The sequence below is a fragment of the Ictidomys tridecemlineatus genome, chromosome 15, assembly GCF_052094955.1.
Source record: "Ictidomys tridecemlineatus isolate mIctTri1 chromosome 15, mIctTri1.hap1, whole genome shotgun sequence".
NCBI classification, from domain to species: domain Eukaryota; kingdom Metazoa; phylum Chordata; class Mammalia; order Rodentia; family Sciuridae; genus Ictidomys; species Ictidomys tridecemlineatus.
Genome location: NC_135491.1, coordinates 12,156,978 through 12,182,915, shown reverse-complemented (window position 1 = coordinate 12,182,915; position 25,938 = coordinate 12,156,978). Strand labels below are relative to the sequence as shown.

At 49.7% G+C, this 25,938-nt stretch overlaps 2 protein-coding genes across 8 annotated transcripts; one reads left to right on the top strand and one right to left on the bottom strand.

Annotated features, from left to right (window-relative positions):
* Positions 1-1,558: 1,558 nt before the first annotated feature.
* Positions 1,559-5,918, bottom strand: Znf526 (zinc finger protein 526). 3 transcript variants are annotated; one of them, XM_040278845.2, is made up of 3 exons: positions 5,798-5,918; positions 3,729-3,825; positions 1,559-3,638 (listed from the first exon to the last, which is right to left on the bottom strand). In XM_040278845.2, the coding sequence occupies exon 3, from the start codon at positions 3,619-3,621 to the stop codon at positions 1,600-1,602; it is 2,022 nt and encodes a 673-aa protein (XP_040134779.2). In that variant the 5' UTR covers positions 3,622-3,638; positions 3,729-3,825; positions 5,798-5,918; the 3' UTR covers positions 1,559-1,599. The 3 variants fall into 3 exon arrangements, with proteins under 3 accessions (XP_040134779.2, XP_005338218.2, XP_040134780.2); XM_005338161.5 differs by having other exon boundaries at positions 5,691-5,798; XM_040278846.2 differs by lacking the exon at positions 5,798-5,918 and adding an exon at positions 5,439-5,616.
* Positions 5,919-5,972: 54 nt separating this feature from the next.
* Positions 5,973-24,462, top strand: Dedd2 (death effector domain containing 2). 5 transcript variants are annotated; one of them, XR_013430757.1, is made up of 8 exons: positions 5,973-6,128; positions 7,395-7,535; positions 8,137-8,503; positions 9,938-10,060; positions 13,415-13,488; positions 13,933-14,073; positions 20,866-20,950; positions 23,234-23,271. XR_013430757.1 is itself a non-coding variant. In XM_078031984.1 (7 exons), the coding sequence occupies exons 1-6, from the start codon at positions 6,081-6,083 to the stop codon at positions 14,065-14,067; spliced, it is 888 nt and encodes a 295-aa protein (XP_077888110.1). In that variant the 5' UTR covers positions 5,979-6,080; the 3' UTR covers positions 14,068-14,073; positions 23,234-23,373. The 5 variants fall into 5 exon arrangements, 4 of the variants coding, with proteins under 4 accessions (XP_077888110.1, XP_077888111.1, XP_077888109.1 ...); XM_078031984.1 differs by lacking the exon at positions 20,866-20,950 and having other exon boundaries at positions 5,979-6,128; positions 23,234-23,373; XM_078031985.1 differs by lacking the exon at positions 13,415-13,488 and having other exon boundaries at positions 5,987-6,128; positions 23,234-23,371.
* Positions 24,463-25,938: the final 1,476 nt, after the last annotated feature.

Sequence of the window (25,938 nt, the reverse complement as noted above, 5' to 3'; positions counted from 1 at the left end):
CTGTTTAGGGAGCAAAGGACTGTTATTCCAGTTTTTGTAAAACAGTGGAGATTCTTTTCTGCTCCCAATACTTTTTTTTTTTTGGGGGGGGTGGTGGGTACCAGGGATTGAACTCAGGAGTACTTGACCACTGAGCCACATCCCCAGCCCTATTTTGTATTTTATTTAGAGACAGGATCTTAGCGCCTTGCTGTTGCTGAGGCTGGCTTTGAACTTGGTATCCTCCTGTCTCAGCCTCCCAAGCCGCTGGGATTACAGGTGTATACCATCACACCCAGCTGCTCCCAAGACTTTTGATCTTTGAAGGTCTCAAATCCCAACTGTTCTCTGTCACTAGATTATTTTCCCTCCAATTAGAATGAATCCACTGACCCTACGCCTTGGCCTTGTAGGAGTTTCATGTCTCAACCACTCAAAATGATACTGGTCATAAACTGCTTAAAGGAACCGCCTGGGCTCTAGTCTCACAATACTTCTCCCTAGATATGAGACCATGGGCAAGTCTCTGTCCTCAGTTTTCTTTATGTGTTTAACAAGGATGGGGTTGAGACACTTCTCAGGCCCACAGGGGTCATAGTACACATACAGTGCTAAGTGTGGCATCTACCATGGCCAGGCAGTCAATTGTTCAGTTACTATAGTTGTGAATAATTGGACAGTTTCCAAATATACCAAGAACTCACCCTCCTCTTGTAGTGCCATCTGCCTGGAATGTTCCTGTTCCTCTTCTATTGACAGAGAGACTCCTAATTTTTCTTCAGGGACCACTTCCTCTAGAAGTCTCTCACTTTTGATCTACTCACGTGGAGGTTCTCTACTCTAGGATACTACTGTCCCTGCACCTCCCGATGTTCCATCACACCCCAGGGAATTCTTAGGTCTGAAGTTGTCTCTGGCCCTCAGCACTGCCTAGGAGGAGCCATGGGAGGTAGGCCTTAGAAGATAGGCTGAATGAACCAATGAGACACACTTAGAGACCAAACTGTCTGTACTAATGTTCCTCCTAGCAGACCAAGCATGCCTCCAGAGGGGAGAGCCTAAGTCTGACTCATTGCTGGGTCCCCTGCATTACTCAATCTGAGCTGAGTTCCCAGGTACCTACAGATTCCTTTCCACACTGTCAAAATTGAGACGAAGAAAGCCCAGAGAAGTCAAGCATCTTCCACCAGGCAGAGCCAAGACCTGGGTGCCAAAAGTCCAGGGAAGGCTAGGGCTGGGGGAACAAGCACAGAATTGGAAGAGAGTATACGAGTGCCCAGTACAGACCTGGCACACAGTTGGTGCTCAGTAAAAGTTACCTGATGTTGCTGGGCACCAGCATGATGCAGTGCAAAGAACCTTGGCAAACCGCATTTTGCAACATAGCAGGGTGACCTGGGACAGATCACATCACATCTTAGAGCTTCTGCTTCCCCTCAGGTAGAGGAAAGAAACCTGGCAGGATTGTTCTGAGGAGTTGGTGGGTAGAAGAGGCCAGGATGGATCCTAGAACATGGCTGGGTGCCAGACTGGCTTGTCAGAGGGGTGGTTCTCTTCTCCCCAGAGATACCCATGCTCATTGTTGCAAGCAAACCCCTTTATTGCTGCATTCTGGCTGTTTCACACAAAGGCTGTGTCCAACTGTAATAGCCCACTTGCTTCACTGGCCCCCAGTGCAGCTTGGCACAGCTGCAGCGTGTCCTCAAGTGCCAGTGGCTGGGATGTCTCAATGATAGCAATGGTCTCCCCAAGCTCTGTGCACATGATAGTTTGCTGAGGCTCAGGGGCTGGGGGGAGGGTGGGAGATGGTGATCTGGGAGGCTGAAGTGACAAAGAACGGGCTCGGGCATGGACTCGCTGATGCAGCCGCAGGCCTGCCATTGCACGGAACCAGCGGCCGCATGTTCCACAGTAGTAGGGGCTCTTATTGTACAGACCAGTGATGGGGAGACGGGGGGCACGAGCGAAGGCAACTGGCCTCAGGTGCAGCCGCCGGTGCTGCTGTAGATTGGAGCTCTGTGTAAAGCGTTTGCCACAGTCCAGGCACTGGTAGGGACGCACACCGGTATGGGTTAGCTGATGGCGGCTAAGGTTGGCCAAAGAAGCAAATGTTTTGCCACACGAGTGGCACTGGAAGGGCCTCTCACCTGTGTGCGTCCTCAAGTGATTGCGCACGTGGACCAGCTTCTTAAAGCCCTTGCCACAAACCCCACAGCGGTGCCGCCTTTCAGGAGGCCCATGTACTGCCCGCCGGTGCCGGGAGAGCCGGGAGGCTGAGGCAAAAGATTTGGAGCACTGTGGGCAGGGCAGCTGGGCAGGTGGGGCTGGGGCAGGGGGTGGGGGTGGGGGTGGAGGTGTGGGCTCAGCTGGAGCTGGGGAGGCTGCTGCTGCAGTGGTGGGGGCTCCGCTTTTCCCAGCATGAGTGCGCCGGTGGTACAGGAACTTAGTCATGTTGCTGAACGTCTTGCCACAGCGACAGCGATGCAATGGATTGGCAGTGTGGGCCCGCCGGTGGGCCACCAAAGTGAGCTCTGTGCCAAAGCCGCGGCCACAGTCCACACAGAGGTAGCGGGCTTCACCACGATGCAGCCGCAGATGCTGCTCAAGTGAAGCTGCTTTCTTGAAGACCTTGGAGCAGGTTGTACACTCGTGTGTACCACCCACATGGGCCCGCCCGTGAGCCAGTAGCCGGTTTGCTGAGCTGAAGCTCCGCTGACACTGGCTGCAGTGGAAGGGGTAGGTGGCTGATGCTGGATCACGAGATGCTCGCCGTTGTTGCCGGCGTGCCCCTGAGATACAGTGTTGGGGGCAATCTCCACAGCCCTGGGCTTGGCCAACTGTGGTCTTCTCACCTCCCATAGTATCATCAGCAACCTCTGTAGCTGCCTCCTCCTCATTCTCTGTCTCTTCATCCTCCTCCTCCTCCTCCTCCTCTTCCTCCTCTTCCTCTAAGCCATTGCGTTCTTCTTTCTCCAGGGAGTCAAAGTGAGTACCCTGATGCTCCAAGAACTCCTCAGGAGTGGCACAGAGGGTAGAACACTCAGGACACTCATAGGGCTCCATCTTGACTTCAGGTGGCAGTGGGGGTGGAGGAAGTGGTGTTGGGGCATGTAAAGGAGATGGCACTAGAGGCTCAACTGCTGTAGCAGGAAGGTGCTGGGCCTTGCGATGAGCCACCCACAGTTCAGGTGAGGGGAAGAGTTCCTGGCAGTCCCCACACTGGTATTGGATCTGGCTTGCAGATTCCCGGAGATGGGCATCCTGGTGGGCTAGGAGCTCTCTGGGGGAAAGGATGAGCTGGTTGCATTCACCACACTGGAAAGGCCCCTCCTCAGAGCCTGGCATCAAACCTGACTCCAGGCTGGTGTCCTGTGTGGTCAGTGCCTCCTCTTCTGACACACTGGGCACATGTTGCTCCTGGTGTGAGAGGACTTCCTCCAGTGTGTTATAGAGGCTGCCACACTCAGAGCACATGAACTGGTGGTGCTGAAAGAAGAGGGATGAGGCAAGGGCCTCTCCAGATGTCATTTCATTCACTTCTGTTGCCATCTCAGCCATCTCCTCTGACATGGATGATGATATCTCCACTGTCCCTGATGACTGTGTTGGCATTTCAGCGACCTCAGCCACCACCTCTGCCATTGTGGAAAAGACAGTGCCTGGAGAAAGAGGGGCAGGAGCCAGTGACAGGTTGGAATTGAGGGGAGGGGAGATGTCTCAGGAATTCCCTTGCTCATCCCATTACTCACCAGCCTCTATTAATCAAGTCTCAATCCAGTGTTTATGCCTCAGTCTTTGGTGATTCTATGACTCTGAAGCTTACTGCAGTCCAAAGTAGCCCAGCATCTGCAGGAGAAAGACAGCACTCAGTTTGGCTTCTGATGTTGCCCTCCTTTTCCAGAGGCCTAGTGACACCCTTGCTTAGAATACACCATATCTTCTCTGGTTTTTCAGTCTTTGCTTATGCAGTTTCCTCTTTGTGCAATACCTTTCCTCCTCCTCTTACATATGCACAGCAAGATACAGCAGTGTATAAGAGCATGGGCCCAGGAACTTGGCTTGAATCTGAGCTCCACTACTTACTTCCTCTGATATCTTCTTTACCTATAAAATGGGGCTAAAAGTAGTACTGACCACAAAGTCCCTGGTACTTGATAAAGGTTTGCTAGAACGGTTACTTTAAGTTTGCTAGAAAGTTGATTCTGGACTCTTTTAAGTTTTTGAGGCTGCTATTCCTTCTGCCAAGAAAGTTCTCTCATTCTCTTGTCTAGCAAATTCCTACTCCACAACTCCTTTGTAAAGTCTCCACTGACATCTCTACATCCTCAGGATGGTGGCCACTCTTGTCTACTCTGGATTCCCTTGGTATCCTGTGCTGCATCTCAAAACAAATAAGAACTTGGGATAGTATCTGTGAGTTCCTCACAGGATAGAGAGCTTGCAGGCAATGTAGGTCTGATTCACTGCGGGTGAGGGACAGAAGTCACCAACAAAGCCACTGACCAGAGACAGAGAGATTTTAACTTTCAAATTTGCCTCTATGTGTCCTATCTTTATTTCTCCAGGTCCCTTTACACAACAAGAACTCATAGACCATTCATCTAATAACCCCCTCCTCCCAGGCCTAGGAGCTAATCTCCTGAATACAATCTCCACTTTTAAAATCTCTTCTTCACCTCATTAATTCATGCTAGTGGGCAGGTGGAGTTTGGCTTATAGACCCCACATTAAAAGTTGCTCACAGTAAGCTCCCAGAAGGCAGGGATTTTAGCCTGTTCATCACTGAGGTATTTACAGTGCTAAGAACAATGTCCAGCAAACAGTAGGCACACAGTAGATATTTAGTGTGTCAATTAGCCTCCCCAAGAGAAGTGAGGTCCTGGAAGTGTAACCATCTCCACGCATATTTCACTTCTAGGAGACTCACTCTCATTTCTACTATGAATTCCCATAATTATAGCCCAACACAGGGCTATTCAGTTGGTGTTCAACAAATGCTCCCTGAATAAATGATTCAGTAAATGCCCAAGAGCTAAGCCTTCCATATCTACCTATTCCACATTCCAAATATTTGAGTTGCCAGGGTCCTGTAACAACACCGTTTCATAAAGGATCTTCCTGGAAATAGTCAACCAGGGAGCGCAGAGTTCCATTTTTCCTTGTTTACAACCCCACTTAGAACAGAGTACTCCCCTGAAGCTAGGCCCAGAGCCTGTTACAAAGCTCGCAAAAAATAGGCATCCAATAAATCTCTCTTTAGAAGGTGGCCCAGGGAACCTGAAATTTGCCCTTTCCATGACTACATTCCTCTTTCCTAATCTTGGATTGTAAACTACTGGGTGGAGGAATGGGGGCTTTCCGAATAGTAGATCCATAAATCCTTCCAAGAAAGAACCCACCAGAGGGGCCTGAAAGTTCAACTTTGCTGTTACACAACCTTCTTCTCCTACCGGACTCACCTCCTAGGCCGACTAACTTCCTGTGGGGCGGGTGGGCGTGAGAGCTCCCTCAAGGGTAGGGTCCTGCACCCTGCAAGAGCTCCACCAACGCCTCCAGGGAACACAGGAAGGAGCGCTCTCCTTCCACCCAGTTCTGCTCCCGCCCCAGCGCAGGCCCCAAGACTCTTCGGCCCCTGGTGTCCCCTTCATTCTCCCACTGCCCTCTCCATATGCCCAGCGTTCTCTTCCCCGCCCACCCCGCGGCGCCCTCACCCATCTCTCTTGTCTCCAGTAGCCCCTGCCGCTCTTGACACAGACCCTCGGCTCCAGGCGTGTGGGACCCCTCACTATCCACACCTCCCATTGGGCGGCGCCCTTACCCATGGCAGCCAATCAGAGCCGGCAGCGAAGGGCACGCGCCCTTGCGCCTGCGTGTTGGTGTTCAGGCGGGGCTCGGCGAGTTTCTCCACGCACACATCTGGCCCTGTGGGTGGGGCCCCGGGCGAGGAGAAGCGCCTGCGCAGTTCTCTGTGGCCGCTCCTTTTCTGCTAACAATTTGAAAAAGTTCAGCGGAGAGAAGTGATCACCCTTAGAGAACGAGGGCCCATAGAGTGAACTGGTCAGCGGGGAAACTGACACAATGGTGTTATTTCATAGCTGAAGATGATCATCTCTGAGGGTACAGCTTTGGAGCGAGACACTCTGGAGGAGGTACTTTCCCTCTCTATGGGCCTCAGTTTTGCTCATATGTAAGATGGGCTTGAATCATATCCACGCCAAAGACTGTTAAAAGAATGTGATATCATACACATAAAAGCTCTCAACACAGGACCTGAATCACCGTGGGTGCCCACTATAAGCTACCATGGACATGATCCTTTTCAGTTTGTAAAATTACTTTTCTTTACCTCTCTAACTTGATTTGCTTTAATGATAGTTATAGGGCACTCACTGTGCATCCGTAGGGGACCATTGCCATCTGTTTCATAGGTGGGGAAACAGGCCCAGAGAAAGGGATTCTTCGTAGGCCATCGCTGCAGCACAAGCAGAGCCATTACTGAACCTGTGCCAGGCAGGACCCAGGTTTCCTGCCTCCCAAGAAGAGATGATCTCGGGAGTGGGAACCAGTCAGAGCAGGAGACCTGTTTCAGACAGGAGCTGGCCCTGACCTTGAGTCACCTAGTAGGGGGCGGGGCGGCCACCACGCCCAAGGCAGATACACAGCCTCCACGCCAACTTCTCCAACTTCCCCCATAAACCTGCTTTGTAGGTGCAGGTTGAGGAGGGGGCCTCTGAGTGACTCTGAGTGACTCCGTGACCCTGAAGGGCAGAGATGGAAGGAGTGGAGGGGCCATTCCTACCCTGGATGGTGTATATGTTGGTCATGACTCAGTCTCACTGTTTTGGGAAGGGACTTACGATGGATGCCTTCAGAAGATGCATATAGGGATAGATGGATCTATTGCGATTTTGAAGAGGTATCATGACATTGGGAACCATGGTCTCCAAGGCGGGAGAAATTTATAGATGAAGGGGGGATTCTGGCTGAGGGAAGTTTTCCAGTCGGGATCATGAGACAGCACAGTTGAGATGTAGGTCCGTGGTTGCCATTAGGAATGGAGACAATCTAATGGAAGACGTGTCCAGGTCACGCTTGTAAGAGGCCTGGGCATTACTTGGATTATAGTCTTGCCACAGGCAGCTGAGCGTAGTAGTTTGGGCGTCTGGGCCGTGATTAAGATGGGACTGTAGCCCATGATATGAGTAGTTCCAACAGGTCGTGACGTGAGACTACAGGGACTCGGTTGCTGAAGTCAAGGACGGGAAGTAGAGACCTTGCCTCCGAGCGCCTGATGCAGCCAGGCTCTCGCCCTGCGCAAGCGCAGCACAAACAAGTCGGGGAGCTTCGGTTGGGGGCGGGTCAGGTGGCCCAGGAGGGGTGGGGCTTGATGGTTTCTTTCTGCGCTTGCGCCTAAGGGGCGTGGCGGTCGCACCTGCGCGAGTTGGGGGAAGGAGGAGGAGCGAGGTGACGCAGGCGTAATAATAGAGAAGGTGCCAGAAAGATCCAAAACAAGTGGCTGCGGCCGTCGCCCTGGAGTCATCGGACGCCGGAATCCGGTGAGGATCCAGAAAGGCCTAAGGGCGATTGATGGCGGGTAGACGAAACCACTTAGGCGCTGGGGAGAGGGCGGAACCGCCCTTAAAAGGAGAGGGGTCGGGTCAGACAGTTTTACCTGGGTGAAGCAGAAGACTGCCTTGGTCCTCCCACTTGTAGGTGAAGAGGGTCACTTTCTACGGTACCTTCTGGGTGGCGTGGTGGGACTAATTGGACGGTACCACTAGATAGAGTCCAGGACCACAACCGGATATTTACTATTCAGAGTCCCAGTGCAGTAGACAAGGTGCCCTGGCACGGGCCTAGAGGCTTGTTTGGGCCTAATTACTTTGGTCGGTGGGGAGGCTATTTTGGAACATACCATCTGGGGAGGGGCGTTTGGGCTTGGCTGGCCCGACTGATCCGAGGAGCACCGGGGTCTGGCGTCTCTCTCTGTTACTAGGGTACCTCGGAAGATACCACTTCTTGGGAGGGGGACGCTAAGATGGTTGGAGATGGCCCTGTCCGGCCGGTTCGGGAGCGGGTGGGGAGACAGGCATTGGCCGTGTCAAGTCCAGGCCGCCGCGTCGCTGACCACTATGTCTTCCCTGCGGTGGGTTTTAGGCCCTGGTTCTGAGCTTGTTCCGCATCCCTCCCCCGGGAATGGCGCTGTCCGGGTCGACCCTGGCCCCGAGCTGGGAGGAGGACGAGTGCTTGGACTACTATGGCATGCTGTCCCTTCACCGTATGTTCGAGGTGGTGGGCGGGCAGCTGACCGAGTGCGAACTGGAGCTCCTGGCCTTTCTGCTGGATGAGGCCCCCGGCGCCGCCGGCGGCCTGGCCCGCGCCCGCAGCGGCCTGGAACTGCTACTGGAGCTGGAGCGACGGGGACAGTGCGACGAGAGCAACCTGCGGCTGCTGGGCCAACTCCTGCGCGTGCTGGCCAGACAGGACCTGCTTCCGCACCTGGCGCGCAAGCGGCGCCGGCCAGGTAAAGTTGAATGGGAAGGTGCCAGACTTCCGGTGGGGGAAGGACCTTGCTCCTCTTGGGCTTGCCCATATTAGTGCCCTGACATGAATAGTACCACATCAGACTGTATGTTCTATTCTACTCCCTCACTTCCCAGAGTATCAATGAGAAATAAGATGAGGGAGGAGTGAGCTTGTGAATTTTGGGTACATCAATAATGATTATTACAACTGTTTGTGGAGGGCAAGCCAGGTGAAGTCGTAAGCTCTTCATATTAACTGTCACCTTATATCCTCCCAGTAATCCCAGAGGAAGTTCTGCAACTGACCCCACTGTACTGGAAAGACAATAGGTTCAGAAAAGTTAAGCAGCTTGCCACATATTAGAACTGAATCCTGTGTGCTGGGCACAGAGGATATATAAGATGATGGAGCAAAGGTATTTATTCTGTTAAGTATATATTTAGTAGGGGAACCAGACACTAAAATAAGCAAGTGATGAATTTTCAGATAGATTTATAGATGAAAACAAGAAAATGGGATAGAGTGGGAAGTGCCATGCAGTGAAGCCAGGTTGCCTTAGATTAGGTGACTAGAGAAGATCTTTTTGAGATGATGAAGTGAGGCTACACTCCAGCAAGCACAGCTATCAGGGCAGAAAGTCTCAGGCAGAGAGAAAGGCAAATATTCAAGCCTTGAGATAGCAAGAGGTTGGTATCATCAATAGCTAGAGGCAGAAGTGGAGAGGTCACCCAAGCAGGGATGGAGAGGTAAGTGAGAAGATATACATCCCAAAGGGGCTAGTATATAATGTAGCTAGAAAGTGTGGTAGCCAGAACTCAAACCTGGCTTGCCCTTTTTAGAGTTTTGGTCCTTGGGAAGAAAGGAGAACAGTTCTAAGCAAGTGAGTTGCTGGGAGGGTTTCAGGCTGCTAGGAGCCATGTGCATAAATAGGCTATTGGGCCCTTGGTTGGATTACTAGAGGTGTAGTGGCTGAGTTGGGAAGGGTGGCATTATGGGCCTGTGAGTTTGGGATCACCGGGAGAAAGGCACCTCTAAGGAAGGATTGACAGTTATTTTTGTTTTGTTTTTTAAACTATGAGGGTCAGGCTCTAGAAAAGATGATTTGAGGAACTGTATAGTTCTGCTTGCTTTTTGGAACTTCAGGGTGTAGAGACAGTTGATGGGGGGCAAGAGACCATCGCAAGGCTGCATGACAGTTGGAGCTGCTGAAGATGTAGGTTGGGCAGCTTTAGAAGGTGATGAGTCCTCTGTCTCAGAAGGTGTCTGAATGACTTCTGAGCAGAAGGTGTTTGAGAAAGAGTGGGTGTTTGGATCTGACCTCTGGGATACTCAGGTAACTTTTGGTCCAGGAGTTTTTCCAGGGATGGGAATTGGGGCTGGGCCTGGGAAGAACAGAAGGCTATGAATGTTAATTTCTGTTCTTTTCCCCCAGTGTCCCCAGAGCGCTACAGCTTTGGCACCTCCAGCTCTTCTTCAAAAAGGACAGAGGGCAACTGCCGGCGTCGACGGCAGTCAAGCAGTTCTTCAGATTCTCAGCAGGGCCAATGGGACACAGGTGAGCCCTCTTGGGTGGGCACAGTGGCAGTGTCCCTTTCTTCCTGATAAGCCTCCCCAACCCTGGCCCATCAAGGATGTGGCCTGAGGGGTGGTTCTGCCTTGTTTTTGAAGTGTGTCTGTTTATTATAGCTATAGGAAGGAGCTTGTATTCTGAAGCTACACATGGAGTTGTTTCACATTTTAAATGGTTTCATGTTGTGGGTACATTCTATACCTGGCTGTTGGAGCTGGATGTGATTCTGAGATGTGTTCACATTTAGTGCTTCCAGTTGGTTTACTTGCTATGCCCAAATTTATTGATTCAATTGAACTTTTCCTTCTTGATTTTTTTTATTATGTAAAATTTTAAACATGCAGAAGAGTTTAAAGGTTAGTTCTGAACATCATCATTTAGATTTAGTGGTAACATCCCCATCCCCAAGTTGTGTGATATATAATTCTGAGTTTGTTGAAAAATTCTTTGAATGTAAATTACATCAGTAGGTTTACTGTGAAGTCAGCAGGCATCGAAATAAGGATACTAACCTGAAGGCCATAATTGTAACTCAGAAAATAATTACTAATTCTCAGATATCCTAATGGTTCATTTCCAAATCCATTAAGATCATCTCAGCTTCCAGGATCCAGTCATGATTGAGTTGTTATATGTGCAGTTGTTAGGGCTTTTTAATTTCTTGCTGTTGAATAAAAACTTATTCTTTACCCAGACCTTTCTTTTTGGTGGTACCCCAATAGCACCCAGGGCCTGGCACATGCTAGACAAGTGTTTGTACCACTGAATGACATCCCCAGCCCAGAGTTAGTATTTTAATTGGTGCTGGGGAAGAAACCAGGGCCTCATGCATGAATAGTTTCTAAGGCACATCCTCAGCCCACCTTTTTCTTTCCTGACTTGTCAACCCTACCAGGCTGATTGTTTTGTAGAATATTTGTTTCTTGATTTGTCAAATTATTTCTTGATGTTATCATTTAATTGTTCCTCTAACCCCCATTTTCTGTGAAGTGGGAATTAGGTCTGGAGGCTTAGTTAGATTCGGATTATATTTTGACATGAATTTTCTATGGTTGATGCTATCTCCTTTATATTGGAGTACACCATGGGGCATGTAAGGTCTGGTCCCCCTTTGTGAGTGGGGAAAATTTGATCACTTGGTTAAGGTGATAGCTTCTGTATTTATTTGTTGTAAATCAATATTTCTTTCCTTTTATTTTACAGTTAAATAATTTGAGATGATACTTTAGCACACATGCTATTTCCCCAATGAGTTTAGTATTTGTGGGTGAGCCCTGCCTGAAACTAATTTTCATGTTGGTATTTGTAAAATGGTGATTTTCAATTCTTTTTTCTTTCTATTAAATGGATTCTTTCAAGAGTGTTTTTCTTCTGTCTCTCTCTCTCTTTTTCAAGAATCAGTATGGAGTCGTTCACTTATTTACTTTGTTATAGTCAATTAGTCATTCTTCCCAAGGTTCAAATTGGCTACCCTCTTTTGCCATGTCTCCATCATTCTTTGAATGTTTCCAGCCTTGTGACACTGCAAGATGTCCTAGGCTTACCTTGAATGTTCCTTTCCCTGGCCCTAGAATCAGCTGATTTTCAAAGAGCCTGGTGTCTTTTCGTATGTGTGGTAAGGGGCTAAGCAAGCGCTCTGCCCCTGAGCTACTTCTCCAGCCTTTTTAAAATTTTAAGACAGGGTCTCATTAAGTTGCCAAGTTGTCTTCAAACTTGTAATCCTTCTGCTTCAGCCTGTTATAGGTATGCACTTCTTGGGAGGCCGAGGCAAGAGGATTCTAAGTTTGAGGTCCACCTGAGCAATTTAGAGAGACCTTTTCTTAAAAACAGAAATGGCTGGGGATGTAGGTTATGGTGGTATGCTTATCTAGCAAGCATGAAGTCCTGGGTTCAATCCCTATTATCATAAAAATAAATAAAAAAATAGAAAAGTTCCCTCTAATGTTTTTCAATTTGAAATTAACATTATAAGGAAATTTTAATATGGAAATATTGGTTTTTAACACATTTAGATATAGATGTATTTGTTTTATTTGCAATAATAAAGTACCATCAAAATTATAAAATCAATATCACCGCTGTCTTTATTTCCTGAATGAAATGTAAGATTTGTTTGCAAATGCCTATAATTCAGCAACTTGGGAGACTGAGGCAGGAGGATTGCAAAAGTTTGAGGTCAGCCTCAGCAATTTCACGAGGCCCTAAGCAATTTAGTGAGACCTGTTTCAAAATAAAAAGATGTGGGGATATATGTAAAGCTCAGAGATAACGCACCCCTAGGTTTGATCCACAGTACTAGGGGGTGGAGATTTGTTTGTGATTCTTTTTGTTCTTTGATCATTTTCCACAGAGAGTTCTTCCAAGTTTCTTGAAATAATTTTTCCTCTGAGTATTCGTATGTTACCAATCATGTATACAGTTAGGTTCATTTCTTTGAGAGAGACAGAAGAAAATTAATTTGACATAATTTTATAATTTGTTTCTTTTTAACTTTTGAGTGTGTAAGATAGTTACATGGCTGAAAGGAAAAACTAAAGTATGTTTTTAAAAAGTATCATTAGAAGTATCATTTTTAGCCAGATGGATGGTGCCCACCTGTAATCCCAGCAACCCCAGATGCTGAAGCAGGACGATTGAAAATCTGAGGCCAGCCTGGACAATTTGATCCTCTTTAAAAATTTAAAAAAGGACTGAGAATATAGCTGGTTTTTAGAGCTCTTGCCTACCACAGAAAATAAAATAGAGTGGGCATGGTGATGCACACCTGCATTCTCAGCTACTCAGGAGGCTGAAGCAGAAGGATCATAAGTTCAGCCAGCTTCCATATTTAAATAGGAGGGGCTGGGGCTATAGCTCAGTTGGTAGAGCCTCTTATGCACAAGGCCCTGGGTTCAATCCCTAGCACTACCCCCCCCCCCAAAAAAAAGAAAAAGTCAGAGTACCTTGAGTTCAATTCTAAATATTTCAGAAACAAAGTCATATCCTTGCCTCCCATAAGTAGTTTATAGCCAATTTGATTTATTTCCAATGTGTTTTCCAGTGCTTTATCTTGCAAAGATATATATATATATAACATATATATTTTTATTTCCTTTTTTTTTTCTGTGGGGGGATGGGTACTGGGGATTTAATCCAGGGGTATTTTACCACTGAATTACATCCCCCAGGCCTTTTTATTTTTTGAGACAGAGCCTCCCTAAGTTGCTGAGGCTGGCCTTGAACTTAAGATCCTCCTGAGTTGCTGGGATTGCAGGCGTGTGCCACCACATCTGGCTACCTTTTAAATTGTATTTTAATTAAAATTTTTTATTTTAAGCGTTTTTTAAATTTTATTTTAAGACAGGGTCTTGCAAGTTGCCCAGGCTGTCCTCAAACCTCCTTCTGCCTCAGCCTCCAAGTCACTGGGATTACAGGTGTGAGCCTGCCCAGCTTATTTCTTCTACTTTTTTATGCAAAATTGTACATTTATTTTGCACCTTGCTTTATTCCCTCAACAATCTATCCTAGAAGCCATTCCTTTTCTCGTTAGACCCTAGTGTTGTTTTCAGGCTTCTGTGATTGTGAAATGATGCCCAGTGTCCATTGTCATGTCTGTTCCCTGGTGTGAGTGCACTAGGGCTTCTCTGGGGTCAGACCTGGCAGGGCTTGCTAGGTGGTGGGGAGTTGCTAGGTGGAAGGGTGTCTGCCTTCCAGGTGATGATAGGTGGTACCTCTATCTTGTAGACAGGGCCACTTCTAGAGGGGCTCTTCAGGAGCTCGTACTACCCACAGTGACCTAGCGCTCCTCCTGGGCACCCACCTTGGCATCCTGCCTGTCATCCTGGCCCTCAGCAGTTGTTCCCTCTGTCTGTCCTCAGGCTCCCCTCCAACCAAGCGGCAGCGTCGGAGTCGGGGCCGGCCTAGTGGTGGTGCCAGGCGGCGGAGGAGAGGGTGTCCAGCCACCCCCCAGCAGCAGCAGGAGCCAGCCAGGTCTACGTCAGAAGGCAAAGTGACCTGTGGTATGTGTCCATGAGTCTTGGGAATGCATGTACAGTGCCCAGAGCAGGCTGTGGGGTTGGAGGGTAGGACAGACAGGCGTTTGTCTGGAGCATGACATACCTGGCAGATGGGCAGCAGCTCAGCTACCATTCAGCAGTGTAATTTTTGCTTTTTCTGTTGCCATCTTGCTCTTCTATATCCTGCCTGCAGTTGAGATCAAATCACATGCCACCTCCTCCAGGAAACCTTCCATGACAACCCTCTGCCCCAGTTTCATTTGTTTATTCAGCAAACACCTATAGGGATTACTTTTTTGACAGTCATCTTGTACAGTGGTGTATATTGCAGAGATAGTAAAACTAGGACCCCAGTTCAGGCTGCCTGAGTCACAAACTAGCCTTAACACTTAAACAAGCTGTCTGACCCTGGATAGGTGCCTGAATCTCTTGGGGCCTGGTTGCACATCTGTAATAAAGCAAGGCTAATAAGAATCCTGATTGGAATTATGAGACAAGATGAGCTAACTGAATAATCTGCTTGGAATAGTGCTTGGCCCAAGGCACGTGCTGGTGAAGTTGCTCTTAGTGTTGCTGTTGCTGGGCTTCGGACAGTAATGCAGTAGGGCAGTCCTGCCCTTGTGCTGTTGATCCTATAGTCAGGTGACAAACCTGTGGAACTGAGAATCACTTTAGAGGATGATAGGTGCCATGAAGAGAAAGGAACAGGTGGAAGAACTAGCAGGCCACAGGGCAGAGTGGAGTGTAGATTTTTGTCTTTGCTTCTAGGGTTGTCAAAAGGTTTTAAGCAAGAGAGTAATGTGACCTGATGCCTTTTTTCAAGTTACTCTTAACTTCATCCAGAAATTCAGTGAGGGAGTTATAGTGCACAGGGCTTACAGCTGGGCTTCTAGAACATGCTCTCTTGAGTGCCTGTTTAGTGCATCAAGTAACGTGGAAGCTAGAAAATGAGTGAACAGGGTCTGCAGCCTGTTAGGGAGGAGGGCAGAGGTTTGCCTGGGGTAGTCAGGTTGGAGAGGGTGAGAAGGGGTAGGCCAAGGAATCAAGGTAATATTTTGGACATAGGGCCTACTATAGATAACAGGTGAATGAGATGTCAGGGAGGGGTGCTGCTGGGGAGACTCTGATGACTTGCTCATGAGAAGTTTACCTGGTCCTGTGGAGAAGAGGTAGCCATGGACCATCCCTACCCTTCTTTGTGGGACTCCCTTCTCTTAGTTGGACAAGTCCAGGGAAAACAGGGGATCAGATCACACAAGCTGTGTTCCCAGGCTGCAGGGGAGACAGATGAGGGATATGGCAGCTAGGCTGATGGTGACAGGTACCATAATAGTGTGAGTACAGGGATGCTAGGGTGTGCAGGGGATCCTTCTGACCAGCCTTGGGGAGGTACCACCTGCAGGACGAGGTAAAGGATGCTGGAAGAGAGGAGCTGAGAAGGGCATTCCTGGCAGTGACCCCAAAGTACCAAGTGTCCACAGCAGGATGTAGACAGGGTGAGTCCAGGAGAAAAGATTCTGGGATTGGGGCTGGAGCTCAGTGCTACAGTACTTACCTGACATGTGAGGCACTGGGTTCAAATCTTAGCATTCATATAAATAAGTGAATAAAATAAAGGTCTGTGAACATCTAAAAAAAAAAGAAATATTTGTTAAAAAAAAAAATATTTGTGATAGGAGCAGTGGATAGGAGGTAGGTGAGGCTCTGGTATTCTGGCGTTGGTGGGAGCCCCAGACATGTTCATTTGCTAACTCCTTCACCTGTTTTTTTTTTTTTTAATATATTTATTTTTTAGTTTTTTTTAGGTGGACACAATATCTTTATCTTTATGTGGTGCTGAGGATCTAACTTTGTGCCCCACGCATGCCAGATGAGCACGCTACCACTTGAGCCACATCCCCAACCTCACATGGTTTTTATTATTGAGCATAATCTCTATGCCAAGCACTGGTCTAGGCATAGAGGTGGAGAAGTTTCTAGCTTTTAGGAGTTTTTTACATGATAATGGGCCAGACAGATAACTTGCAAATATATCAGCATATCATGTAATGACAGCTGGTGGTAAGTGCTCTGAGGAATTGAAAAGCCAGGGAGGGGACAAAGAGCCATACATGCTGTTGGGCCTGACAGAGCACCCCTGTGCAGGGGCTGGGACCAGATGATGCCAGGAGGGAGCCCCTGGCAACCTCACAGCAGGGTGAGGGCAGAGGAAGCAGCCAGTGCACCAGAGAAAGGATTAGGGTGAGGAGGCTGATGTGGATACTGGAAATCCGGAAACTCAGGAGAAGCTGGTGGCCTGCTCAAGCCAGGGCTGGGTCAGGTGGAAGTAGACATGGAGATATGGGGCAGCTGTTCATGCACAAGGGATCTTACCTTGAGGGTCCTTCCTCCTGCCATCTGCAGAGCTGACTGCAGCCCACGAAAGACACATGCTGGCTCCTCTTAGTGCCCATGTGGCCTTCCTGGCAGGTGGCTGCAGATTACCTGGCTAGATGCAGGCATAAACAGCAGCAGAGCCAGCCCTGCATCCTCACACAGTTCCTGGCTTCCGGGGGTGACTGCCTGGTGTTGACTCTCCTCCAAGTCAGGTAGTAATTACCAGAGAGAGCAACCCAGCTGGCTGGGTAGGTGAGGGAGTCACTGTCTTGGGGAGTACAAGAGCAGGCCAGGCCAGGCTTCAGGTCTCTTTCCTGAGGCCAGGAGGATATTAAACCAGGGTGTGGTTGGATATTGCCAGGGATGGGCATGCAGGGCTGATTGCTGACTCACCAGGCAGGGTGGGGTTGGAGTAAGGCTGTCCCCATGTGGGCCCCAGATTCCCCTCTGAAAAGATGGGATGCCTTACCTTTAATGAGGCCACAAGGCCCAGTGCTACAGGTGGAAGGAAGCCCCTCCTGACCTGATTGAAGAAGAGGTTTGCCATTCTTGTTCCTCCAAATCTGTGACACTTGTGGGGATTGGCGGCAGTGAACTGCTTCTACTGAGGAATAGAACTAGACTAAACTTCTAAATGTCTGAGAGTATGAGAAGGAAATTTGGGGATCCTAGGCTTGGATAATAGGAACTCTATCTTCCATGCCTCTCAGACCCATCTACTGTGCTTTGCTTGTTGCCTGCCTGACCTTGAATTCTCAAGCACTGAGGGAGCTGCATCCCTTTTGCAAAGAAGGAAACAGGCCAAGAGAAAGGAAGTCACTAGTCTGAGTGGCAGGGGCATAGCTAGGCTGAAACTAGGATTTATTAATTTGTTTATTCTGCATGTATTTATGGAGGGCTTAATATGTGATAGGCACAGCAGCGCTGGGAGTCCTGTGCCTTCACTGAGATGTGTTCCGGCAGGAGAAACCCAAGTTAGATGGCAGGAAGTGTTCCTGATGGTGAGGACAGTAGGAACAGAGACCCGAATAGAAGTGTGCCCGTGGCAGTCAAGGGGTAGCAAGGAAGCTGGCAAGACTGGGACTGGAGCCAAGGGGAGACTTTTGGAAGATGGGGACAGGAAAAGGAACAGGGCAGATCTTGAAGTCTTTGCATTTTTTCTTTCTTTCTTTTTCTTTTTTTTTTTGAATTATGGAAAGCAGTTATAGAATTTGAATGGCAGGATCAGCTTTGCTTGCCCCCACTCCCAGAATTTTTGTGGAAAATATTCCAAAGCAAATCAACTGGTAAAACAACTCCCAGGACCTTGTCACCAAGCTTTGGCAGTTGTTAGCTGTGGCTGATGTCTCAGGAGCCATGTTGTTTTGGAGTCAATTCCAGCTGTCTTTTTATTTTATGGGCAGATGTTTTGCTCTGTATCTATAAAAGAGAACAATTCCTTAAAACATTATCACTCCAAAAAAATCAGTAATGATAATTCCTTCCTGTCACACATCTCAGTAGTGCTCAAATTTCCACTTGGCTCATAAATGTGGGTTCTGTGAAGTCTCTCCAAATCTCTAGGATCCCCTGCTATTCCTCTTTGCCCTCTTGCATCATTTGTTGAGAGTATTTGTCTTGCAGTATTTCCTGAGACTGGATTTGGTTGGGTGGATCCTGAGGTAGGGCTGATTTGACCCTGTGCACTGACCTGGGCGTAGGCAGTTGGGTCTGAGAGGCTTGCTCTGGTTTGATGTTTTAATTCCCAGACTTATTTTTAGGTGTTGGTATGTTCTTCTGTTAGGAAGCAGGCAGTGGCTGCTTCTCTATCTTTGAAGTGGCCAGCAGCTTCTTATTGCCTCAGTTCATTAGTTCAGTAGAGAAGAACTTTATGTTTGATTCTGTTTTTCTGGAAGAAGCCAGAGTGAGGCAGCTGTGGAGCCAGGAGGGTGGGGAGGGGTCCCACTGTTCAGAAGCACGTGGTGCTGGCCCTCATGTGGTGGCACAGAGGTGGTGGAAGGTGATTTGCTTGGAAGGATGCTAGTTGCCTCTGTACCAGTGCCGTGGGAATACAGGTCCTTTTTGTTCCCATCCCACCCCCCCTAGGAACTCTGAGAGAAAGGACCCAAGTAAGGTCATTTTGGAGTTCTCAAACACCTATCCCAGGATGTGCTCCCTTGATCGCTCTGGTGCCCCATTGTGAAACCCCTCCCATTTCTGCCTCCCATTCTGCTCCAGAAGAGAGATCCTAGAGCCAAGTGGGGCCAAGAAGGTGCAGGGGACCACCTGGGTACGGAAAGCGGGAGCAACTCTCCACTCTAGGAAGGCAGATCCCCCTAGACCTACTGGGGCAGGAGCATTTCCCACTGCTGCCAACTTGGAAATAGTCCAGCCAGCCCCCAGCCCAGGTCACATGGATGCTCATCCTGCCTCACCCCTCACTGCCACACCTAGACCAGTCCATCGACATTTTTCCACATCCATTGCTTCCATCCTGGACAGTCATCAGAGGCTCTGGCCCTGTTGCTGTCAACTGCCACTTCTACAGAGTGGTTGGAGTGGTGTCCATGTCGGGTCGTGCCGTCCTTCCTTCATCCAGACCTGAACTCAGTGCTGTACTTTGCAGCTGTGTCATTCCCACGTAGCCCCATGAGGACAGGTGGTGGGGTGAGCCTTGTTTTAGGAAGGAGACCACTGAAGTACAGAGAGGTGTGGTCATTTCCAGAGGCTCCAGAAACATGGTGTTCCGCTGGTGAGAGAGACCAGACCTCTGAGTCTGCTACCTGTGCTCTTCTACCATGTCTGGCCAGGCCAGCCCCTCGGCCTGTGGGCCTCCCAAGTGAATTTTCCTCCCCGGATTTGTACATGCCTCTCTCTTCCGTCTAAGAAGGCCATTCTTTCCTTTTTTCCTGGCCAAACGCCTTATAAAGTTTTACTTCAGGTGTCATTTTCTTTCTTTTTTTTTTATATATGTTACGCTTACATCCTTCTAAATACCTTTATTTTATGTATTAATTCATATGTGGTGCTGAGGATCGAACCCAGAGCCTCACACGTGCTAGACGAGTGCTCTACTGCTGAGCCCCAGCCCCAACCCCTCAGGTGTCATTTTCTTCAGAGGAACAATGATCCTGCCTAAATTTGACTCATTCTATATCATTCTTTCCTTGATCCTCAGGATGTCTTTTTTTTTTTTTTTTAGTTGTAGATGGACACAATATTTTATTTTTTTAACTAATTAATTTATTCATGTGGTGCTGAGGATTGAACCCAGTGCCTCACACTTGGTAGGCAAGTGCTCTGCCACTGAGCTATAACCCAGCCCTAGGATGTCTTTTAATTATGCATGAGAGGCCGTGAACAGGATGGGGTAGTTAAGAACTTGGGCTCTAGAGCCACATCCCTTGGATGGAATTCTGGCCTTAGGCAGCTGACTCAACCTCTATGCCTCAGTATCCCTAGCTGCAAAAAGAAAATAACAATAGCATCACCTCATAAGGTTGGGGTATGAGCCAAAGGGTGAGAGGATGTGCAGCCCATAGTAGACATCATGGAGGTGGCATCTGTTGTTGTGTTGGTACGGAGTCGAGGAAAGGCTGTATGTAAAGCACATGATTCAGGGCTAAGCTGGGGTGGAGTGGCCACTCCGGAAAGCATTGTTTCCTACCAGGGGAGCTTCTGTCTGTTCCCTCGTTGTACCGTTGTTCTGTTTTCCACATCAGAGATCGGACTGTGTTCTGATGAAGGATTTCTTAATGTGTAAAAAGGGATGTTTAAAGTGCCCAGATGATTCGGTGGGCTAAGGTAGGGAAAAGCCAGCGGCAGGGCCTGGCATTGGAGAGTGATCCCCACCTGCGAATAGCACATCTCTCTGTCCCACTTGCAGCAGGGTCCTCATGTTACCCTTGTGTGTATGGTACTCAGTAAATACCTTTTGAGTGAGAACTCATGAGCCTACCCTTGCCTTGTCCTCTGTTCCCCATGTGGCAGGCACTCTGCATGAATAGATTTCCACATGGGGCCATTAACATTCTGGCTGAGCAGGGTGAGCTGGGAGTTGATCAGCTGGGCAGGATAAAGGGGGTCCCTGAAAACTAGCCTTGGTGAGTGAGTGGAGGTGTTGGGGGGAGAGGAGGTGGGACAGGCCGCTCTGTGAGGAAGTGAGGCTATGCTGGGAGTGCTTTGCTGTGGCTGGAGGGTAGGGTATGGGAGAACGTAGCAGTGAGGGAGTTGATGAAGGGTGAAGTGGGCTTAGGGACCTAGGCAAGGGAGGTGAGGGTGTGGGCAGGGGCCATGGGGCCACAGAGGTGGGTGTCGAAATTGTAGTTCCTGTTTTTGGGGCATTCCTGTGTCACGGGACAAGTCACTGGTGAGTTGCCTCATTTAATCCTCGTGACTCCACAGTGCAGCAGGGACCTCTTGTTTGTTTATGTTTTTCAGATGAGGAAACTGAGGCTCAGAGAGGTGAGGTCACATACCCAAGGCCCCAGAGCTAGAGAGTGGCAGAGCTGGGACTCTCCTCCAGGTCTGTGCGACTCTGCTAGCTGGCTCTGCCTCTGCTGCTGCCCTGCCCTGTGTGGCCTTGGGCAGGTGCTGTTCCTAGAAACCCCCTGATCTCATCCACATTGAGGGCATAGCCAGGCATTTACAGAGTCAAGAGTGAATCCCTGGGGGTTTATCTGGTCCTCAGGGTAGAGGGGGATGGGCTAAAGGCCATGGGAGGACCTGGGGATTGGGGCAGGGGAAGCTTCTCTGGGCCTTGAGTGGAGAGGATGGAGATCCCCTGGAGGCAGAAAGAGGAAGGGGTTTGGGGTGGGAGGAGGAAATGGGTGGGGTGAGAAGTTGTCTTGGTGTGCAGGGGACCTGCTTTCTGCTCTTCTGCTATCTGCTGACACTTGTGTGAAAGGTGAAGGGGGCCCATGGCAGGAGACTTACTTTCCCAGAGCTTTGCTTTCCTTATCTGTTCCATGGGCTGGCAGTAGCCCTTGCCTTGCAGGGCTAACTGCTGTATTCCCAGATGTCAGACACTTCGCATGGCATAGCAGTAGGCAACTGTCATTGTTAGAGCACCCATTGGGCACCAGGCATGTTACTAGCTTATTCTTTCTGTCTGTTGCTGTCTTTTTAATTCTCTTAACAGCTCTCCACAGCAAGAGATTATGTCCTGGTTTGAGAGGTTGTGACTGTCCCAGTTCACACAGCAGCACCTAAAGGTCCTGGGTTGGAATCAGATCCTTCAACTTAGCAGCCTGCTCCCTGGGCAGAGGAGGTTCAATGCTATTTGTTAAACACTGTGATTGCCTGGCAGTGTGACCTTGGACAAGTCACTTCATTTCTCTTGGCCTCCATTTCCTCATCTGTAAATTGGGGTGCTCAAAGGGTGGTCAATCCCTTTGTGGATTAATCTTATGATTCAGGCCCTGGGAGTAGTGCCAGCAGATAGCACTCTTGAGTGTTTGCTGCCTCTGCTGTTTCAGCATGCAGCTGGTCCTGGAGTAACCCTGTGCTGGGTGTGTATAGGGTTGGCAGTGTTTACCAGTCCCACTTCACAGGTGGAGATTCAGATGTCCATGAGAGGTGATATGCACAAGTTTTTGCTTGTAGGGATAGCTTCAGAAGTCCCATGTCTCATTTCCTATCACCTCATGTGGGCGGATGAAGGTAGATTTGTAAATGACAGAAGTCCAACTGAAACTGGTTTAAGCAAAAAAGAGAATTGATAGTGCCTGGGTGTGGGGCCTGGTGATACCAGCTACTCAGCTACTCTGGAGATTGAGGTGGAGGGATTGCCAACACCAGTTTGAGGCCAGCTTTGCCAACTTAATGAGACCCTGTCAAAATAAAAAACAAATAAAAGGGCTGGGGATGTAGCTCAGTGGCAGAGCGTTAACTTAGCATGTGTGAGGCCCTGGGTTCCATCCCCAGCACCACCAAAAAAAAGTGTGTGGTGGGGAATTGATTGTAACTGAAAACCTAGGTGTAGTGTGCCTGATGATCCTTCTTTGACCATATGACAAACTCTGGAATCTTCCTCTGTATCCTTGGCCCTGTGTGGGCTTTGGTCTCCTCTTTGGTGGCACAGCAGCCCCCAGCAGCTCCAGGCCTACCACCATCTTGGCCTCTGTGACCAGAGTGCCTACCTCCCACTAGGCCTGCTCAGGCTCCTCGCCTGCTGGAGCTGCTGAGAGGATGCAGGTGTGGGCAGCCTGGGACTCTCTCTCTGAGGAGTGGTGCAAGGCGGTTGCCTGAAGGCAAGTCTGTTAGTTCATGCATCGGTTCCTTCACCAACTCACACCAGTTGCCTACTGTGTGCCACAAGGATATACCAGTGAACAAAACAGACAACAGATCCCTTCCTTCAGGGAGCTCCCATTAGGGGAGAAGGCTGATGGCTCAGTAGTGGCCTGTGGAGTAAGTTAGAAGGTGATAAACACCCTGGGGAAAAAGAGCTGGGTGGGGCAGTGCCTGGGGAGGTGGGGCAGTGGGTGGGGTGTAACAGGCCAGTCAGGCGAGCCTCACTGGAAAAAGATGTTTGAGTAAAGACTGCAGGAATTGGGGGAGGGGGCCCTGGGGAGCTCTGGGGAGAGAGCACCCCTGGCTTGGGGAGAGGCAGGGCTCAGCTGGAGAACGCTGGTGGTTGGGGAGTAGCAAGGACCCTATATCTGGGAAGGAGCAAAGTGATTTTGGTTATAACTTCTGGAAGAGGGCAGGGCAGAGGGCCTGCTGGAAGAGGCTGAAGGGAGGGGAAGAAGGGTGCCAGGGTGGCAGGCAGTGGGCACTCACTGACAGATCCCTCCTTCCCCTGCAGACATACGGCTCCGGGTTCGAGCAGAGTACTGTGAGCATGGGCCTGCCTTGGAGCAGGGCGTGGCATCCCGGAGACCCCAGGCACTGGCACGACAGCTGGACGTGTTTGGGCAGGCCACTGCAGTGCTGCGCTCAAGGGACCTGGGCTCTGTGGTGTGTGACATCAAGTTCTCAGAGCTCTCCTATCTGGACGCCTTCTGGGGTGACTATCTGAGTGGTGCCCTGCTACAGGCCCTGCGGGGCGTGTTCCTGACTGAGGCCCTGCGTGAGGCCGTGGGCCGGGAGGCTGTCCGCCTGCTGGTCAGTGTGGACGAGGCTGACTACGAGGCTGGCCGGCGCCGCTTGTTGCTGATGGAAGAGGAGGGGGGACGACGCCCAACGGAGGCCTCTTGATCTTGGATCAGGCAGGACTGATCCCACCTCCTCCGAGTCTCCGGACCATCTTTCCCCCTGAGAAGATGACCATCTCTGCCCCTATAAGACTGTCATTCCAGCAGCTCTAAGGACTGCAGCGGGACAGCAGGCCCCTTGACAGCCTCTCCTACAGGATGTGGGTTCTGAGGCCTAAACCACTTCCAGCCAAGTTCCTTCCCAAACTTTCCATCCCTAGGTGTGTTCCCTTAGCCTTGGGAGGCTGAGGGCTCAGGCCTACAGAGCTCCAAAGGGTGGGGGGCATAGCTGCACACTCACCAAAGCCCCCCTTGCACATAGTGTCTGTGGCCCTGGGCTGTCTGCGCACATGTGCATGAGTGCACACACACATCCACACTCACACACTGCCCCCTCGGAAATCTTCCTTGGCCCCTGCCCTGGCCTGCTCCACATACTTTTTTGGCCTAAGGGCTTCTTTCTCAGGATTTTTGATTTTACCGCCCCTACCTGGGCTTCAGCCACACTAGTGGGCTCTGGAGCTGGGGTGCCCATGGGGCCGGCTCACCTTGCCCACACATCTTCAGCCAGCCAGGGCTCTGCCCGGTGTCCCCACACAGACCCAGCTCTCTTCTCTTTCTCCTGCTCCCCAGAGCTAGGCACAGACTTGCCCTTGGACCCTTACCCAGAGTGTCATTTGGGTTTTGTAGCAGCATCAGATCAAGGTCTGCTGTTGTCTTTGGGGCCAGGGCCAGAATCAGTCACCTTCTTGGAAAGGGAAAGCAAACACTTGGGGGCTGATGGGAAGACCTTTTACAAATGGCACCAATAAAACTGCCCTGGAAAGGGCATAGGTGGGCATCAGGCTCTTTAGGACTCTTTCTTGATGTACTGGGAGAAGGAGTGTTCCTGGCCTACTGTATGGACTGGAGGATGACCAGGCTGTTGGATCATCTGCCAGCTGCTTTGGAGTCATAAACTCCCCACCCTGTTCACCTGTTCACACATACTTTGTTCCTGTATGCCCTTATTGGGGGGTTCTCAGGATTTTTTTTTCTTCTTTTTTTTTTGATACCGGGGATTGAAATCAGGGGCATCCAACCACTGAGCCACATCCCCAGCCCTATTTTGTATTTTATTTAGAGACAGGGTCTCACTGAGTTGCTGAGGCTGGCTTTGAACTCTCAATCCTCCTGTCTCAGCCTGCTGAGCTGAGACAGGCATGTGCCACTGTGCCCAGCAGTTCACAACTAGCATGGTGAGGTGAACCAGCTACCCTCAAGGCTGGTGGAGCCCCAAGGTTTAGAAACTTAAAAGGACAGGTAGCCAGGGGTTCTCTGCTCAGAATCTCTTTTGTGGCTCTATCCTTCATGCCTGGGCATTCACCTTTTCATAACCTGGGTGTCTCTTCCTCTTTGAGGACAAGCACTTCTTCCTCTTATGTGGCTGTAACTGAGATTGTGGCCTCCAGCCTTCCCCATCACCTATGGAACGGGTTCAAGAACTCCAGTTTACACAATACCCAGGTTTTCCTGTCGGGGGAAGGGAACCTGGGGCTTGGCAGCAAATGGTCCTATATGTGTTGTGTGTCAGGTCCTGAGCTGGGCTCTGTTGTGGACCCTGAGGAGCCAGTCATCCCCTTGCCTAAGCTTGAGAGAGGGGGGGCCCTGAGTGAGTCATCTTAGGGAGAGGGTGGGCAGGCATTTCTAAGGGCTGACGTTTCATGGGGTAGTGTACCCCTGACGACACTTTGAGACCTTTCCTGAACCATTGACTTATGTCAACACACAGGATGGAGTGGCAAGCCTAGGAGTTGGGTCCTCACCAGGAAGTCTGACCAACTCCTGTGTGATCAGTTTCAGACCCTGCTTTGAGAAACTCTGGGAGGAAGCATATTTCTCTGGGAGCTCACTCATGGTCTATTTAATAGTTACTTTGTGGGGATTTTATCTGCATTTTTTAGAAATTGGCTTAGGAAGTGACGTGCCTGAGGAATAGTTACACACGGAAATATTGAGTATTTCTACCTTAATGAAGGCAATAAGATTGGACTGCCATTCCCTTGCTCCCACCCTTCCCTCCTGGGAATGGGGTCTCTGATCAGAGGAGTGTAGGAGTTATTCCACAATCTTATAGAATTTGAAGCTCTCCTCTGCTTGGAGGTGGGAGCAGAGCAGCTGCTTGCTATAACCTCTGCCAGGTTTCCAACTTATGGGGCTTTAGGAAGTCCTGGATGCACCTCTCCTTCAAATGCATGAGGCTGGACTCCCCTTTCCCTCTTTTGAATGACTGGCCCCGCCCCCCTAGCTGGGCACATTTCAGGCTCCGCCCACTGAT